The 19137-nt window shown below is 35.5% G+C and overlaps 2 protein-coding genes across 2 annotated transcripts; one reads left to right on the top strand and one right to left on the bottom strand.

The window, feature by feature from the left end:
- Nucleotides 1-9380: 9380 nt before the first annotated feature.
- NUFIP (GATA zinc finger protein) lies at nucleotides 9381-12415 on the bottom strand. The gene is made up of 7 exons (XM_089604558.1): nucleotides 12250-12415; nucleotides 11546-12168; nucleotides 11379-11458; nucleotides 11107-11182; nucleotides 10757-10847; nucleotides 10603-10665; nucleotides 9381-10131 (listed from the first exon to the last, which is right to left on the bottom strand). The coding sequence occupies exons 1-7, from the start codon at nucleotides 12289-12291 to the stop codon at nucleotides 9610-9612; spliced, it is 1497 nt and encodes a 498-aa protein (XP_089460684.1). The 5' UTR covers nucleotides 12292-12415; the 3' UTR covers nucleotides 9381-9609.
- A 4659-nt stretch (nucleotides 12416-17074) lies between these two features.
- Nucleotides 17075-18399, top strand: LOC149378755 (uncharacterized). Its single transcript, XM_089603847.1, has 2 exons — nucleotides 17075-18044; nucleotides 18365-18399. Exons 1-2 carry the CDS (start codon nucleotides 17075-17077, stop codon nucleotides 18397-18399), a joined length of 1005 nt encoding a protein of 334 aa, XP_089459973.1.
- Nucleotides 18400-19137: the final 738 nt, after the last annotated feature.

The following is a 19137-nucleotide window of genomic DNA, read 5'->3' as shown; positions in this document are numbered from 1 at the left end:
TTTCTTATTTTATTGATTTTTTTTTATTGGTAGTAAAATAGAAACCTCAAATGTGAGTTTTCTTTAGATGATCAAATATCAGGTATATATTAAAAGTAGAACCTTCCATTCTTGTTCATGTCGGTGGATCTCGTGGCTGCGACCGTATGAACTGACAATAACAATAATAAACAAAGCATAATAATGGCGTGATGAATCATCTTGATGTTTAATTTATTATTATTATGATAAAAGCGATCCCCATTATAAATATACAAATTAGGGTTATAAAACATCTAAAGAACCCAATTATATTAGGAGTGTTCATCAAAACTGCCAAATCGAACAACCCGATTAGGGATGGCAATTTGACCCGTTACCCGAGTTTCGGCTCTTTACCCGATTTATTCGGGTCGGGTAATACCCGTTCTTTTTGGATAAACGGGTAAACGGGTAATACCCGTTAAAGTTTTAACGGGTCCGGGTACGGGTAACGGAATAGTCATCCCGTACCCAGTTACCCGGGACCCGACCCGTTAACTTTAAATATTTAAAAATATAATAAATCATATGTTTACCTAATTACATGATATATTTTAAACATTGTTTTTATACATAAGAATAATTAAAAGTTGGTTCTTTCATATATGTTACAACCAATTTTTTTTTTAGGAAACAACTTATTCCAGTGTGATAGCGTTGCAATGAAGATGACCAAATTTACAATGAAGATGATCCAATTTGCAATGAAGACTTCTTTTGAATTTTTTATTTATTTATTTTGAATTTTAATGTCATTTATATTGTAGTAGCACTTTAATATTTTTCACCTAAATTTTATTATTTTTAAACTTTATATTGTTGATGGATTTTTATTTTATAAACGGGTAAGCGGGTCTACCCGACCCGTTACCCTTTTTTAAATCGGGTAAACGGGTAGCGGGTCCAACATTTTTAACCCATTTACCCGGCGGGTATCCCCGTTACCCGGCCCGTCTCAAAATCCGGGTAAACGGGTCCGGGTAACGGGTAAAAAATTATAGCGGGTACGGGTAACGGAATAGGTGTACCCGGCCTTACCCGTACCCGTTGTCATCCCTAAACCCGATCATCTAAACCAAACCGCATTATTTTTTAAACCGCCCCATTAAAACCCGATGAAGTTTGGGTTGTAACCAACCCAAACCGCAATTGTTTCGGGTTGGTTTGGTTTTTTTTTATAGTCGTGAGATTGAGTTGAACCAAACCAACCGGATAGTGTTAATTTCTTAATTTTTTAAGATTGCAAATACTTTATATGTACTATTGTTAAAAAAAATATCATTTTTCTAATCATATTATAATTAAATAAAAAAATACTCAATATTATACTTTATTATTTGTGACTACATGAAAATTTGGTAGTTAAAAATATGCTTAAATTTTATTTCAATATGTAAATTTTCTAAAGATAAGTAAAAATTTTATTTTATTTGACAAAACTTTTTAGATATAATATACGTATATGATTTTCATTCGATTTATAAAGTCATTTGTCGAGAATTATAATCTGAAAAAACCAACCCAAACCAATCCGATTATTTTCGGGTTGGTTTGGTTTGGTTTTACATCTCAATCGGGTTGGTTTGGATTTTAAAACTAAAAAATTAGTTGTAGCGGTTCGGGTTGATATCACATGAAAAAACCGACTAACCCAACCCGATTACACCCCTAAATTATATTAAGTTTTCTCATTTAAAAGACATTTGTTTGTTGATGAATGAGGTGCCGATTTCTGTTCGAGATCTTTTAAAATCGTAGCCAATTCTGATTTGATAATGAGAATCTTTCTTAAAAAAAATGAAATTCCTCGAGGTTATGGATTTAATCCATCTAAATAGCGATTTTTTTTTGTTACTTGAAGTGTAAAGAAATTTTTTGTTATATTATTTAATGAATATTATTTATATAATGAATATTATTTATTAAAAAAAAGCTTTTTAATTAATATTATTTATATAAAAATTGTAATTTATTTATATTTAATTTTCTTTACGGAGAGCAGCCTAGGAGGTGGTCAGCTTCAGTGTGAGCACCTAATTAAGGATGGGAAATTGGTTGATAAATATTTCTTACCCGTTTAACATTTGATAATTCAATGGATGGTTTGTATAAGATGCCTTACAATTTGATACTAGGGGTGAAACTGGATCGGTTCGGTTCGGTTTTTGACAATTTTAGTATCCGAATCCGAATTTTCGGTTTTTAAAAACTCGGTCCAGTATCCGGTCCAATTTAGTCTAAAACCGAAATTCGGTTATCCGAATATTCGGTTATCCAGTTTCTTAAATCCAGTATCCAGTCCAGTATCCAATTTTTAAAATTCGGTTATCCAGTTTGTAAAATTTCAGATCCAGTTTAATATCCAGTTTTATAAAATGGATATCCAGTTTCTAAAATCCAAATCCGGTTTGTAAAAATTCAAAAAACGAGTACAAACGACTCTTATAAAGCTCCAAAATGACAATACATAATCTAAAACTGAGTAAAAAAATAAAATTCAAAAAGACACTCGTCTCCAACTACCTGCACATGTAAATATCATAATATAAAATTAAAATTACTACCCTAATGATCATAATAAACCATACAACAATTGAATTTGTGTGTTACCTTTATAGATCACATAATCAAGTTATAGTAGCAGTATGAGTTGATATATGAGAAGTTTGTTCTTCTATGACAACTTGACCATCATGTGTTAATAATAGTGACATAAATTTGTTTTAATATATATTTATTTTTAATTAAAAAAAATCGGTTAAATATCCGATATCCAGATTTTTCCAAAATCAAATCCGATATCCGGTCCAGTTTTGTAAACCGGATCGGTTATCCGAATCCAAATTTCGGTTAGCTGACGTGGCTCCGAATTTCGGTTTCGGTTCGGTTTGGATATCGGTTTTATCCGATTTTCGGTTCGGTTTTGTACAGCCCTATTTGATACTACGCCCAATCATCAGTGTATTGTTTTAAATACTTAAAAAAAATTCACAATGACAACATGCTGAGTTACATTATAGGAAAGAAAAACTACTACTATGATTCGGTATTGCTAGTAGTAAAAATTTAACTTGCAAAAAATTAGTCAAATAACACATTTGCGCTCCGATAGGAATAGTCTAAAATTATCTAAGTTCCCTAATTTTTTTTTTTTAATAATATCTCCCTTCTCATTCTTATCATACTGTTATGTTACAACTTGTTAGAAAATTTTAGGGACTACTAATGTTATTAAATAAATGTGTTGGGTCATTATTAATTAAGTCAAAATTGATGTGGTCTAATTCAGAATAAAATTTGTGACTTAAGGACATATTTGTCATGAAATTATTATGTGGTTACCATAAGTGTTAATCTAATTTGATGAGAGACCAAATTAAAAATAAGCAATAGTTATTAGTAACTGTCTAACAAGGTAAGTCTCTGCTTGCATAAAGTACGATCTTATTTTATATCCCATCAACAAGAATACTCCAGACTCTTAGGCAAACTACAATTAGAAGATCATCCAACTCTTTGTGTTTGCAATCCATGGATTCAGGCATGCTTCCGCTACTAAGATCTTTAGTTTTGGTTCTCTTGAATTGAATTAGGATTAAATTAGGGATTGAAAATCCTAACACGACTTTGTCTTTGCCTAAAAAAGCGAGTTCATCTTTTGGACTTGTCGACGAGGATAAAAGAAAGAAACATATAAATATTTAGGCCACTACAAACATAACGTGTGCTATATAGCCAACGTTAGAAGATTCTTAGAAATCTAGCTAGCGGTGACGTGGCCAATTTCTTGTTCCAATTGTGCCCTTCAGTGTTTTTTTGAATCTCACGCTACATATTAGCCATTTTAGGCAACCGATTTTATTTTGATATATTTGATTATATTTGTTATTAATTATTCTTAATTATTTGATTTATTTCCTCATTTGTAACAAGTAGTTATATTTGATATTTTATGTTGATTGCGTTTTAAATTTTAAATTTTTTTAATTGTATTCTCTATTAACATTTGTGCACAGAACCGAAAAACTTTATCGTCAAAACAAAAATTTGAAATTATTACTTTTCGTACTGATCGATCTTTCCAATTACGTAATCTAATTTAATCGTTTTTGTTTGTTTACATTTTTTGTTGTGTTATTGGTTCACATGCCTTGTTTACAGTAATGGCGGGGTCTTCATTCTCTTTGATTGATTCTGATGAGTCTTTCATTTTCAATCGAAAATATGATTTTTCATGAAATATCCTGTTTACAATATTTACGATAATTAACTAGTTTTTTTTTTTATTGTTTTGCAGTAAAAAATTTTGAGCGCCTAAATCTCGATTTTTTAAGATCGAATTCGGTGGTTGTAAGTCGGGATATTTAAAATCTGGTTATTATATATATTTTATTTCAGTTGTTAATTTCATATGTATACTTACATTCTTATAAAATAATTCTAGGTTTTTTTATGCCGCTGTATTAACGATAATTTACAATAATTAACTATCATTTATATCGAATTTTGGCGAGTCTTTCGTTTTCAATTAATTTTTTTATTTATTTTGCATGAAATATTCAGCTTACGTACTGTCATCAGAATTACACACATTTTATGAGAATTAACTAGTTTTTTGTTTGTTTTGCAGTAGAATTGTCTAAGTGCTTAAATCTCGAATCATTAAGGTCAAATTCGATGGTTGTAATTCAGGATAAATTCAATACTAGTTCATGTTTATTTTATTTCAGTTGTTAATTTCATCTTTGTACTTACATTTCCTAAAATAGAATTCTAGGATTTTTTTTATGCCGTTTACATATTAACGATAATTTACAATAATTAATTGCTATTTTACATATTTGTTTTACATGTCAATTAGTTGAATGTCAATGTTTCAAATTTGGTGGTTTCACTCATGCAATCAACAATGCTGAAAAAATGCGAGAGGAGGAGACATAATAATAGATGTTGAAAAGCAAAGGCACTTCTAATGTGTTAGAATTTCTTGTACTCAAATTGTATTTAATCGAAGTTTTGTGTTTTGAATTGGGTACAATGTAAGTTTTGTTCATAAACATGTTATACATTGATGTTCAATAATAGACGTTATACCTAATATATTAATTAATGATAATTAACGTTAATTAATTTACTATTTTATGAATATTAACAGTATTGTAATTACACAAAATATTGGCCATGTAACCAAAGCTCTTAGAGATTTTAAAAATCAATCTAACTATTGGGTGATTCGTGGATTTTCTTCCTCATTTATTGCGATAATTGTTGTTATTAATTTTGTGATTTATTTCCTCGCTTGTAGCAGTAAGTAATTTCACCATTTACATCGGTTGTTGACTTTTTTTTCTTCTTCCATAATTAGAGGAATCAATTATTTTATTCAGCTATTATGTATATTTATGGTTGTTTGATTAATTTTTCGGCGATTTTTGTAAATTATGGCGATTTGACAATTATTATTTTGTTGCATATTAATTGTACAACTTACAGTTATTAACTATTTATGAATATTAATAATATGGTAATACACGAAATACTACTGGACTGTTAACCCACGCTCTTGGAGATTTTATAAATTAATTAAGCATAACCTCAATTATAGTTTTATCCAGATATTTAGTTCGTGAGATGTTCCAAGTATGATTTCAGATGAAATATTTAGAAAATTATGTGTCTATTTTAAAATAGCTACATGATTTTCCTATAATTAGTAAATAAGTACTCTTCGTAATTCCATATTTTTTATTTCGATAAATATTCAATGAATTTTGTGGTTTTCGGAAAATAGAGGTAATGTTTCAAAACACAAGTGAAAAAAATTACTACTGAAGCTGATTTACGAGCTTCAGTATTATTATGAGTAGAACATTTTCATTTCATCTAAAGTTTTGTTTGAGCCTCATTTGCAACTTTATCCTAGTCGCAATGTGTACTTGGGCTTATATGACCAGCTCACAAGTTCATAACTTTAGATCTTATCTTGATCAAGTTCATCAATAATCTATTGGTCAAAGGATACAATTGTTTGAAAATTGGTGGTTTTAAAATTTCAAATTTAGATGGTATATTTGAAATTCTTATCTTCGAATTAGGTAGTTTTGTCGTTTTCATTAACATGTTTCCTTTAATACATAGTTCAAGCCCAAAAAGCCAATGGGCTTTAGCCGAGTTGGCTTGATCCTTTAATACACGGGAAATGGCCTTAGATAGTAGTCTTTTTGATACTTTTGACCAAAATGTTGTGGTCATTGTTTTTTGACAAAAATACTACATAACCATGTGAGAAAAGTCTAAGTGTCCTTTGGTTTTTTATTTTGTTCATTTCCATCAAAATTGCTCTCAGCTCTCTCTCTCCTCGTTCATTGTTTCATAGCTCTCTTTTTCTCCTCTTTTTTCTTCTCTCATTCATTTAAGGTAAAAAAAAAAAAAAAAAAAAAAAAAAAGCTTCCCTTTTTCTGTTTGTCGTCGCCAGTGGTTTGTCCGTCTTCGTCGTCGCCGAAGAGGTAAACTTTATCTCTTCATGTTGGCGAACGAAATCTGGGAATTTCTGGGTGGGTTTCGTTCGTGTTTGTTTTTTGGTATGAGTTTCATTATTGACGTACGGGTTTCGTGTTTCGTTCGTGTTTATTTATGGGTTTCATGTTTATGGGTTTCATTCGTGTTTCTGGGTTTCATATTTATGGGTTCGTTCGTGTGTTTGGGTAAAAAATGGTTTTTTTTGTATTGTCGAAACTGACATACAAGTCTACAGTTTCATTTATTGTAGACATATAAGTCTATAATTTCATTTATTGTAGACTTCTATGTCTACAATAAATGAAGTTGTAGACTTCATGTTGGTGAACGAAATTTGGGAATTTCTTGGTGGGTTTCGTTCGTGTTTGTTTTTTTGTATGAGTTTCGTTGTTGACGTACGGGTTTCGTGTTTCGTTCGTGTTTATTTCTGGGTTTCATGTTTATGGGTTTCATTCGTGTTTCTGGGTTTCATATTTATGGGTTCGTTCATGTGTTTGGGTAAAAAATGGTTTTTTTTTTTTTTTTTTTTTTGTATTTTGTATTGTCGGAGCTGACATATAAGTTTACAACGTCTGAAATTGTAGACATACAAGTCTACAACTTCATTTATTGTAGACATAGAAGTCTACAATAAATGAAATTGTAGATTTGTATGTGTACAATAAATGAAATTGTAGACTTGTATGTCAGCTCCGACAATACAAAAAAAAACCATTTCAGAGTTCCTCCAATCCTTTCTTGGTCGATCTCTCGGTTCGGCGGTCTCCTCTGGCTCGGCGGATGTTCTCAGGCTCGTTGGAGCTTCATCAAAAGCTTCTCTGATGGCTTTTCCTTGGTCTAGAGTCGGCGGAGCTCGCGTCTCCTTTGTCTCAGCCGAGTCACGCGGCGAAGAAAAGAGAGGCTCGAAGTTCGCGATTCTCCTTTTTCCGGTCAAAGTTCACGCGAAGATTGGCTCGGATTGGGCTGAGCTCGGAGTCGTGCGTTGGAGGCAGAGGACGGCTCGCGACGGAGCGGGTTTTGGCCGGACTTGCAGAAGCTCGGGCGGTGGTTATAGCGTCAATTTTGCCAGAAAGTTAGGAGAGAGAGAGAGAGAGAGCGGGAATGTAGAGAGAGACTGGGGAGAATTTGTTTTTTTTTATTATTAATTTATTAGTTTTCACGTGTGTGTGGTGTGGGTATGTTTACAAAAGGGCAAAATTGTACTTCCTCAGCTGACCAACTACTATTCTTGTCCAAAACATGGACTTCCATATTTTGGTCCAAATTATGAAAAGTGGTAGTACTTAGGGCCATTTCCCTTAATACACAGGTCTCGTTTGGCAAACTTAACGTTTGGGGAAATGGCCTTATATAGTAGTCATTTTGATACTTTTGACCAAAATGTTATGGTCATTGTTTTTGAATAAAAATACTACCAAATCATGTGAAAAAAGTCTTAAATGTCCTTTGGTTTTTTATTTTGTTCATTTCCATCAAAGTTGCTCTCAGCTCTCTCTCTCTCCTCGTTCATTGTTTCATAGCTCTCTCTTTCTCCTCTTTTTTCTTCTCTCTTTCATTTGAGGTAAAAAAAAAAAAGCTTGTCTTTTTCTGTTGGTCGTCGCCAGTGGTTTGTCCGCCGTCGTGGTTGCCGAAGAGGTAAACTTTATCTCTTCATGTTGGCGAACGAAATCTAGGAATTTCTGGGTGGGTTTCGTTTGTATTTTTTTTTGTATGAGTTTCGTTGTTGATGTACGGGTTTCGTGTTCCGTTCGTGTCTATTTCTGGGTTTCATGTTTATGGGTTTCATTCGTGTTTCTGGGTTTCATATTCCGTTCGTATGTTTTGGTAAAAAATGTTTTTTTTTTGTATTGTCGGAGCTGACATACAAGTTTACAACGCCTGAAATTGTAGAGATTCAAGTCTACAACTTCATTTATTGTAGACATAGAAGTCTACAATAAATGAAATTGTAGACTTGTATGTCAGCTCCGACAATACGTCTACAATAAATGAAATTGTAGACTTGTATGTCAGCTCCGACAATACAAAAAAAAAAAAAAAAAAAAAAAAAAAAACCATTTTAGAGTTCCTCCAATCCTTTCTCGGTCAACCTCTCGGTTCGGTGGTCTCCTCTGGTTCGGCAAATGTTCTCAGGCTCATCGGAGCTTCGTCAAAAGCTTCTCTGATGGCTTTTCCTTGGTCTGGAGTCGGTGGAGCTCGCGTTTCCTTTGTCTCGGCCGATCACGCGGAGAAGAAAAGAGAGGTTCGGAGCTCGCGATTCTCCTCTTTCCGGTCGGACTGGGCTGAGCTCGGAGTCGTGCGTCGGAGGCAGAGGATGGCTCGCGACGAAACAGGTTTTTGCCGGACTTGCAGAAACTCGCGCGGTGGTTATAGCGTCGATTTCGCCAGAAAGTTAGGAGAGAGAGAGAGAGAGCGGGAATGTAGAGAGAGACTGGGGAGAATTTGTTTTTTTTTATTATTATTATTATTATTAATTTATTAGTTTTCACGTGTGTGTGTGGGTGTGGTGTGTGCGGTTACAGCTGTAAACCGTTTGAATATAAGCGGATGACTTCTTAAAACGACAATCCAAAATAAAAAGAAAGCAAATTAACGTTCAATTGCCATCGTAGATGTAGTTTATCAACATTATTTGATATATTTTCATATTAATATTATTTAAGTTGTAAAAAAATTTGATATATCATATTTCATTTCATTAATAAAAATATGCAAACGTAGACAAAAATCAATGAGATCTTCAAATCGACATTTGAAGTCATAAAAAATTTCCATGGAACCCCTCAAAAGCTATGACGAGAAATGTTTTAAGCATTCAAGTGAAGAAAAACATACACATGAAACTTCAACTAGGTGTCTTTTTAAACTGATAATAATGAACACAACTTTTCTACACAGTTCTGCTTGATGTATTCTCACATTTTGCTTTTCATCCCCAAAAAAGAAGCAAACTAAATTACATACAACTTATCTATTTCCATTACTATCATAATTTCATAAACAAAAAGAGCAGAACGATGTATAATGATACTAGTTAATAATACTACAATGCATTTAAAAAGTTTAAAGTCAGTTAATCTCACCCTCCTCTTCCTCGTTGCCCTCTCGGCTATCACCATTACATTCATCGACTTTTTCGACAAAGCTCGTATCAGTAATCTCAGAAACATCTTTGCCCACATCGGAAACTATTACTTCGGCCCCGTCCTTGACAACAACAATGGGGAACTTCAAGGGACCATCGGCGACCGAAGAATCACCGAAGAAAGAGTTCATCACCATGAACCTGAAAGCCTGTAGCAAATGGCTCTTGTCTCTCTTCATATCGGAGCTCAGAAGCTTCTGCAATAGAGTCGGCGGTTTCTTCTTAGGGATTTCGGGCGGGGCGGTCGATGAAGAAGAGGCTTCGTGTCTTTGCTTCTTGTTGAATCGACGATCTGTCTTGTTATTGTTTCTCCCTCTTTTGTCATTTCTCCCTCTTTTCTCAAACTTGTTTCGACCTTGTTTCTTCGGGTCTGAGATATAACACCCGGGTATCTCAGCTACTTCGACTCCTAATTCAGCTTGCTTGTTTAGAATCTCCTTGAGTCTCTGCAAACAAAAAGAAAAGGCTTTCAATTGAAGTTCATTTCAAAGCAAATGACAGGAAAACAAATCATTTAGTTCTGGGAATTAATATCGAAAGATATGCTTCACAGAAAAAAAAAAAAAAGAGTTGTAGAGAATTTATTTCGGCTGATTAGGGTAATTAACGGGGACCAGATTTTGGTCTTTGGTAAACGAGAAGTGAGAGAAGGAAAGCGAGAGAGTGTCAAGCGTGTACGAGATTTTCTTGGATTTTGATTTTACATGCTATTTTCGAGGAACATGAAAACCACATTTTAGTTATTCATATCCCACCAAATTTCCTCGATTCAAACAAAACAAGAAAAATGATAGGGCTATTCATTTTTTTCCACTTGCATTTTCCAAGTTTCAAACACAGCTTGAAATGAAGAGCTACGTTCCACAATTTGCTTTTACAAAGTAGAATTAAAATAAGAAAATTGAACAGTAGTGTACCTCTCGACGTATTTGAGCTTCTTTCTGAAGTCCCTCTTGATCTAATATCTTTTTATTTAGTTTCTGCAAATAGATCACAGAACAAAAATGAATACATGTAACAAATTATATACGATCATTCTTGTTTTAAATTATATTTTCTTGCAAGTGAGACCTTCTCTATGTTCTCTTTTGATGGGAAATTCCTTTTACGTTCTTCGCGCCATTGTTTGATTTCTTGTTCCGAATACGTCAAAGCAAGTGATCTTCTTGTTCGACAATTGCATACACAAAACCAAAGCACAAAAGTGTAAATAAAAAAAAATAAAAAGTTTTAATCTTTCAAAGCATGCATTAAGAAATTTGGATTCAGATGTTTTAGCGAATTTCATTTATCAAAACATCTTCTTATTAATGCAATGCGACGTGCAAATGCAAATAAATCATGGAAAACAATTACAAGAAAACAAATAAAAAATGAGGAAACAAGAAATCTTTTTCATTCTTGCATCACAAAAAATTTACCTTTTTGGTTTTTGATCCCTTCCTTGGTCCATAGAATTTTCGGCACCGAAATTCCCAGGATTATCATTGGTTTTCCCTGTTAGCATAGTGGAAAAATCAAACAGATTGAACATTGCATCAACATTGCTCTCTTGGTAAAGGAAGTTTTGTTGTAACAAAGATCATATCATTCCAGACCCTTCAATTTTTTTTTTTATGCGACATCATTCATTTTTTGAAACAAGAATGCGACATTATTCATGAAAAGTAGGGGAAAAACAAACTCGACAAACCTCTTTCATTTTGCGAATTGGGAGATCTAAAGCTGTTGCTCCCACTTGCCTTGTTATTATTAAACCGAGAATTCTGAGGCCTACACAAAACAAATCCCCAAAGGGTAAACATCACAAACAATGCACTCAAAACAATAAGCCATCAAACTCTGAGGCAGTAACTATACCTTCCTTGATGCGGCCCTCTTCTCGGGTTGCTATTATTCGGCTGATTTTTCCAATTCCTCCGCGAACCATCGAACCCGTTCGAATTCCCGCCAAAGTTCTTGTTCGCTTCCTCCGACCGAACCGGGCCGGGGGGAATGGCCACAGCCGAATTCCCTTGCGAAGAGTTCATCGCCGGCGCGGGCACGGGCAAGCCGATCGGACGGTTCTGATTCATCGGCTGTTGTTGGTACGGGAAATTCCCAAACTGTGGGCCGGGAATGAAGCCCGGGTTCTGAGGCCCTTGATAACCATTCATTTGCATTTGCATTTGCATCGGAATTTGCATAGGCATTTGCATCGGCACCACAGGCCTTGGCATTTGCATCGGATTGAATTGGCCGAACTGGTTCGTGTAGAACTGTCCGGGGTTGTTCATGGTGTTCTGATTGAACTGAGGGGAATTGGGTCCGAAGGAGGGTGGGCCTCGAGCGGGAAACCCGTTGGGGACGAAGCCCATGTGTTGGGGAAAACCCATTTGGGGATTTGGCATGTTCATGAAGTTGTTGTTGTTGTTGTTTCCATTGAAAGGCATAGGGATTTGGGTGTTGTTCATGCCTGGTTGACCCTGAGACGGCGTTGAGTTCTGCAAGATTGTACACACACGGGTTTTGCCACGAAAAGAATTGAATTAGGCCGACTTGGAGAGAGAGAGAGAGAGAGAGACCTGTTGTTGATTAGGAAACGGGGAAGCATAGCGAGGAAGCATTGTTGGATGAAGAGCATGAGAGAATCCCGCGCTTGGACAAGACTAGGGTTTAAGGCTCTCCGTAGGGTATAAGCCTCCGTCGAGAAGACTACAAATTATTCCATTTCTTTTTCGTTTATGAAACACTCTCGAAAAGGACACGTGTATATCAAATGTCCAAACCAAAGCCTGTTGATGGCCGTATTTGTGTTGGTTGTCCTAAAAATAAAAAAATTGCGATGACAAACGAAAATAAATACGAAAATAATGTATAAATTTGAAAAAAAACCGTGTCCACGAAAATTGCGATAAAATACGAAAAATTGCGATGTAAATAATATTGCATAATTTCAAACATAAAAAATAAGTTTCATGCACATATAAAAAGTTCTAAACATACATAATCAATTACAAACACACATAATACACAACTATAATAAGTTCAAACTTCAAAGTCAAACACATATAATAAACACACATAATCAGTTGAAAATATCAAAGTCAAGCACACATAAGAAACACATATAATAAGTTGAAAATATCAAAATCAAGCACACGTAAAAAACACACATAATAAGTTCTAAATACATCATAATTTCATAAACTACCTCAAATATGAAATTCACTAACAAGCTATTATTTTCGTATTTTCGAATACTTGTTTACAAATACATATATTAAACTACAATTTTCTAATAATTTACTTCTATTTAACACCAATTTAAAATTGCAACCTCTCCAAAAAAAAATTAAAACAATTATATATTCACCATGAAACGAGTACTAATAACATCCAATGACAAAAATAAAAAAAATAAAAAAAAAACTTGAAATTATAATTTATACGTTGAAAGAGACAAATATACACAAATAAACGCAATTTCCCAAAATACTGTTGAATTTACACTAACTTGGTCGGCTTTTGAAAGATGCGATCGAAATTGCAGCGTGAAATGCGACAGAAATTGTGATGAAAATGACACGATTTTTGTGTTTTATACCATGGGTTAAACGACTTTAATAGACGTAACGACATGGAAATATCTACGCAATTTCGACGCAATACCCGCGACACAAAATGACGAAATGCACATATGGTCGTAAATGTGTCAGACTTCTCAAAATATTGCAGTTTCAGCGTAATTTTCACGTAATTTTTCGAAATTTTAAACCTTGGTGTAAAATACATGTACAAACATAAATGAGTGAGCCGAATAATTTTAAGCCTCTCCACATATATAATCATATGAAAATGAAAAATCAAATTTTGTCATATAATCAATATTTTATGAATTTTAAGTAAATAGTCACAAGATTTTATCAACAAAACTAAAAAGAGTTTAATAGATGTAAATAATAGATAGTAATTGTAAATAAACTATCGGAATCTAAAGACAAAAGTGGCATGGAAAAGATGTCCAAACAATTCCACATCATCATAGTGGTTATTTACTTCATATTTACAAAAAAATTGACTATTTAACGAATCTCCAAATTTTGGTGGCTTAATTACTTATATATTTGTAATTTTAGTATTATTATCGATTTATACATATATCCAAATTTATTAGTACATCGAATTCTGGCGAATATATCATTGATATCCTATAATAAATTAAAAATAAATATTTATCTAACTAGTGTAGTATGCTCGTTTTCGGGCTAGCACTTGAGAGCCGTTCGAGGTTCGACCCAAAGTCGGACCTTGAGGTCGCACGTAGGCTGTTGTAGTCAAACGTCTGGATTCACCGACCTTAAACAGGCGGGAGTTCTTCAGTTTAACTCAGAGAATAAAATAAACAGTGTAGTATGCTCTCTGATGCTTAACATTAGTGTGATTGCAATATTAAATGACAAGGAGAAAATGTCCCCTAGCTCGGAAGCATTGAGAATTTTAGTGAGTAAGTATGGGTGAGTCCAGGTAAGGAATGACTTACAAAATGAGGAGGTTTGTATCTTCATTTATAGTTATATGGACAGAAGCTCGTGGCTAGCACGATTTCCAAGAACCTGGGCGAGATTTGTCTGGGAGGTTCGTGCGAGGAATTCTCGGCCTCTCCATTGCCCAACGAGAGCTTGGGATAGTGTCGCCTATGGGAGGCAGGTCTCGCCGTTGGGTGACGAGACCTGTTGAAAGGTGGGGCTTGCTGGAGGCCGGCCTCGATATCAGGTGGCGAGCCCTTGTGTCGCGAGGCTTGGCCTCGTAGCTTTTGGTGAGACCTCCTTCTGAGCTGAGTCTCGGCAGAGTTTGCGAGACCTGCGTTTAAGGATGGGTCTCGCCTGTAGCTCTCGACACCTGTCTGACAGGGCTGAGTCTCGCCTCATTATCGCCTAATCTTGTCGGAGACTGGCTCTATGGCGGTTAGGAATGATTCCTTACCCTGTATTTCGTCGCTTTTTTTTTTTCCCTTTTATGAGGGCTGTAGTTATACATAGTGTATATATTGTCAACACTTATCTTATATTGTTTTTATTATTTATTAATTTTTTGTATCATAAAATAATATAATTAATGTTTAATTAATTTTAAGAAAAATATCAATTTTTATCAAATTTGAGGGTGCCTTGTGTTTTTTCATTCAATATAACGGAGGAAGGACTTGAGGCACTACTAAAACGTCGCAAAAAAAAAAATATGAGTATATAAATATCATTTTTGGTAAAATATTGTTTAGATACTTCTATTTTTTTTATTGATACGTAAATTTGAACTCGATATTAACTATAATGTTTAAACATTGGATGAAGATGAACCATATTGGCATCACATGTTCCGGAGGAAAACTAATTATGCATTTTTAAGCCAAAATGAACAGAGAGAGAATAAATAATAATCTAATTATGAAAATTGAGATATTAACTTAATCAATTATATATTTTGAGAAAAACTAATTCCCCGGTGTGAGACCCCATTAGCCCGTAGGTTTAGAGATATGCGTTCGGTCTCAGCCTCCATCTTCTTTATTGCAATGTCGCATTGTCCTTATCTACAATACCAAGGGTCATAAAGTTATGAGTCGAATTTCAGTAAGCGATAGTCTAACCTAGAAATGAAAAATAACTAATGTCATGTGACGTGCAAACAAGCACATAAGGATGCATAATTAGACTAGTTCTAGAGTACGACTAACGTGTTGCCACACTCTAACTAAACATTTGCCGCTCAGCAAAATCGTACACCCTCCCTGCTACGATCTCCCGAAAGACAAGAGACCAACCTCAGACCTCGAGCACTGCTCTTATGGTGGCCTGGGTGTTTTAATGGCTGTCTGGGATCTACTAATTGTACCATCTTCACCGAGACGTCGGCGTAATCGTGCTGGCCTAGCACAGAAAATGGGCTCGCAACCCGCGACCTTCACCCATTGTTGTATGGGGCACTCTAGGCAGCTCTCGTTTGAGTACTCAACGCTTTTCGGACCGTCATGGTCCTTAGTACAAGTCAGTGACTTGTGGGTACTACCGACAACGGTTTGTTTAAGGTTTGGTTACTCTACAACCCGCAGAGTACACATATATACTACTTACAGGAGAGCACTTTCGGGATAAACCCTGAAAGAGTTATCGTTTTCCTTTTATGCTCGTTAAGTGTTTTAAGTTGAGAATCGGGACGTGAGGTATTATCCTAGAGTTAATGTTTACTCTCTTGTTTCCCCCGTTCTAACGGGTCGAGCAGAGAACTAATGGGATAGCTATATCACATAATAGAGGCTGGGTTCTAACGAATCTACGTTTGAACTTATCGGGAAAACTCGCACTACGTTTTCCAGAAAAGAGTGGCCGAAGCCTTGATCTTATCCGTGTATTCATTATAGGGCTTTCACCTACTCTTATTTACTAACATATAACATGCACCTAAACAGAATTATTCCATTGGTAATGAGTTGACTTATGTCTCCTCGCTTACCTGGAATGTTCACGTCGCAAACGTTGCTTGCCTTGACGCTTCGCTTCGCATGCTTCCTGAGATTAGTTGATACGTCCTATAGTATGTTGAGCGGATTAGGATTCCTAATTAGAATTACACTAATCACTTTACTCGGGGATCTTAGAGAGATTGTGCTCACTGTCAGGGCTTGGCGAGTTTTAGTTTAAGGTTCGAGAATTTAATTTATTAATTCCCAACTTCGGAAATTAATCCTTATTTAAGACTCGTAACCAAAAAGATATAAGCACTATAACAATAATATATATATATATATATATATATATATATATATATATATAACTGTGGATTAACTCTTTTGCGGTCTCCCCGGTGAGTTAAGCTGGATTATGCACAATGGGGGAAAGACGTATGCACCTACTTGAGGAAAAGTTGACTGCGCTATTTCATCCGGCAAACCAGAGTGGAATAACTATTTTCCAAGTTATTGCAAAGTATCTTTTGTACCACTTCACCCTAGAAACGCCGTATACTATATGTTAGAAATCAAGACCATCAAGTTATGATAATTACCAGAACAAACTATCCACTTCATTTCCTTGACAACAGAAAAGTGGATTGTAGAAAACATTATCGGTTATCCTGTAAATACGTGTATTTTAGTAGTTTAGGATAATTACTCAATTATAATAGATATTATCGGGTAGTTAGGTAGTTCTATTATTTAGCTAAATATTAGTAGTTTGTTAGCAGCTTAATTATCGTGTAAACTCTCTTTTGTACGAGTATTTAATCCCCGAGACTGGATGAATGAAAGTATCGAAGTTCTTCCTAAAACTTACATGGTATCAGAGCCTGTAATCTACGGAGAATTCGACTAGCCAAACAAACACAAAATCTCTCTCGCAAATCAACAGCATGGACTCATCCAATTCTTCTGTCCATTCATCTATGCTCATCACTGGGCATAGATTGACTGGACGAAATTATATGGAATGGGCCCAGTCTGTGAAACTTGCAATCGATGGGAAAGGAAGACTTGGCTATTTGACAGGTGAAATCAAAAGACCGAAGGAAGGAGATGATGGCTTCAATACCTGGAGATCCGAGAACTCGCTGGTCACAGCGTGGTTTCTCAACTCAATGGAAGCATCAATCGCCAAGCCCCACATGTTCATGAAGACGGCAAATGAGGTCTGGGACTCAGTCAGAGAGACGTACTCTGATCGTGAGAATGCATTGCAGATCTTCGAAGTAAAGACCAAGCTGTGGCAATCCAGACAGGGAGGCCGAGACGTGACAACCTACTACAGCGAGATGGTGGCACACTGGCAAGAGCTGGATCAGTACCACGACGATGTGTGGGAGAGTACAGCTGACTGCGCTCGACAGAAGAAACGCGAGGAGAATGACCGTGTTTACATGTATTTAGCAGGTGTGAATCGCGACCTCGATGAAGTCAAAGGAAGAATCTTCGGTAGACGTCCGCTGCCATCAATCCGAGAAGTCTTCTCAGAGATCAGAATTGAAGAGAATAGAAGAAAGGTCATGCCCCGTGGTGAAGAACATGCACCGGCTGATTCAGTTCAAGAAACGTCGGCCTTGCTTGTGAGAGGGAACAAGGAGAAAAAGAAGCCATGGTGCGACCACTACAAGAAACTGTGGCACACCCGAGAGACATGCTGGAAGATCCATGGAAAGCCACCGGGGTACAAGACAAAGGCAGAGCGAGCTCTTCAAGCCTCTACATCCGAAACCCCTCAAGAGCAGCGAGTCAATTCCGCACAGCTGCCATTCACCAAGGATCAGATAGAGCAGCTCCTAAAAATTCTTAAACCCACTCAAACTTCTAGCCACAATGTCCCTACGTGTTCCTTTGCACAAGATGGTAAAAATATTCCTACTTCTCTTCTAAGTTCTAAAACAAATAACACCTGGATCATAGACTCAGGTGCTTCTGATCATATGACGGGAAATTCGAGTCTTTTTTGTTCATATAAACCTTGTGCTGGAAATAGAAAGGTTAAGTTTGCTGATGGAAATTTCTCAGCAATCGCAGGAATAGGGGAAATAAAATTATCATATTCTTTACCCTTGTCTCAAGTCCTTCATGTCCCAAATTTGTCTTTTAACCTTGTCTCTGTCAGTAAAATCACAAAAGACCTAAACTGTAGTGTTGAATTTCACTCTTCGATGTGTCTTTTTCAGGAACTGGTTACGGGGACGAGGATTGGCAATGCTAAGGAGCGTGATGGTCTCTATTTCTTTGAAGGATCAGACTCGAATAAAATAGGTCAAAAACCTTCTTGTTTTCAGATTATTTCCCTTCCGAATAATAATGAAGTGTATAAAATGCATTTTAGACTAGGTCATCCTAGTTTTTTCTATTTAAAAAGATTGTACCCATCTCTTTTCATTAATAAAGACCCGTCTTCCTTCTATTGTGATATATGTGCCTTGGCAAAACACCATAAAAGTCACTATCCTACACGTGCATATACTCCTACCTCTCCATTTACACTAATACATACTGATATCTGGGGAGCGTCTAGAGTATCTACATTAACCGGAAAAAGATGGTTCATGACAATCATAGATGACCATACACGAGTCAGTTGGGTTTTCTTGTTGAAAGAAAAAAGTGAAGTTGAAACCATTTTTAAAATGTTTTTTAACATGGTACAAACTCAATATAATGTGAAAATTAAAATGGTTAGAAGTGATAACGGCCGAGAGTATTTTTCACATACTTTAAACAAATTTTTTGCTGAACAAGGGGTAATTCATCAAAGTTCATGTGTTGACACGCCTTCTCAAAATGGCATAGCGGAACGAAAAAATAGGCATCTTTTGGAAGTAACACGAGCACTTATGTTTTCAGCCAAACTTCCTAAATACCTTTGGGGAGATACACTCCTTCATGCCACATATTTAATAAACCGTATGCCTTCAAGAGTATTAAATTTTAAAACCCCTATCAA

Source organism: Urtica dioica, chromosome 12, assembly GCF_054948205.1.
Source record: "Urtica dioica subsp. dioica isolate 48M chromosome 12, U.dioica_male_clone48M_v1_H2, whole genome shotgun sequence".
Taxonomy (NCBI): Eukaryota; Viridiplantae; Streptophyta; class Magnoliopsida; order Rosales; family Urticaceae; genus Urtica; species Urtica dioica.
This window is presented reverse-complemented; position numbering and strand designations above follow the sequence as displayed.

What these genes read in the sequence shown, in the direction of transcription:
- NUFIP (XM_089604558.1), bottom strand. Translation starts at nt 12,291, where the DNA reads ATGCTTCCTCGCTATGCTTCCCCGTTTCCTAATCAACAACAG. An exon ending in AGAGGGCCGCATCAAGGAAG is followed by an intron (nt 11,459 to 11,545) that starts GTATAGTTACTG and finishes TGTTTTGTGTAG; the next exon opens with GCCTCAGAATTCTCGGTTTA. An exon ending in CAATTCGCAAAATGAAAGAG is followed by an intron (nt 11,183 to 11,378) that starts GTTTGTCGAGTT and finishes CTATGCTAACAG; the next exon opens with GGAAAACCAATGATAATCCT.
- LOC149378755 (XM_089603847.1), top strand. Translation starts at nt 17,075, where the DNA reads ATGGACTCATCCAATTCTTCTGTCCATTCATCTATGCTCATCACTGGG. An exon ending in GTGTTCCTTTGCACAAGATG is followed by an intron (nt 18,045 to 18,364) that starts GTAAAAATATTC and finishes TGTCTTTTTCAG; the next exon opens with GAACTGGTTACGGGGACGAG.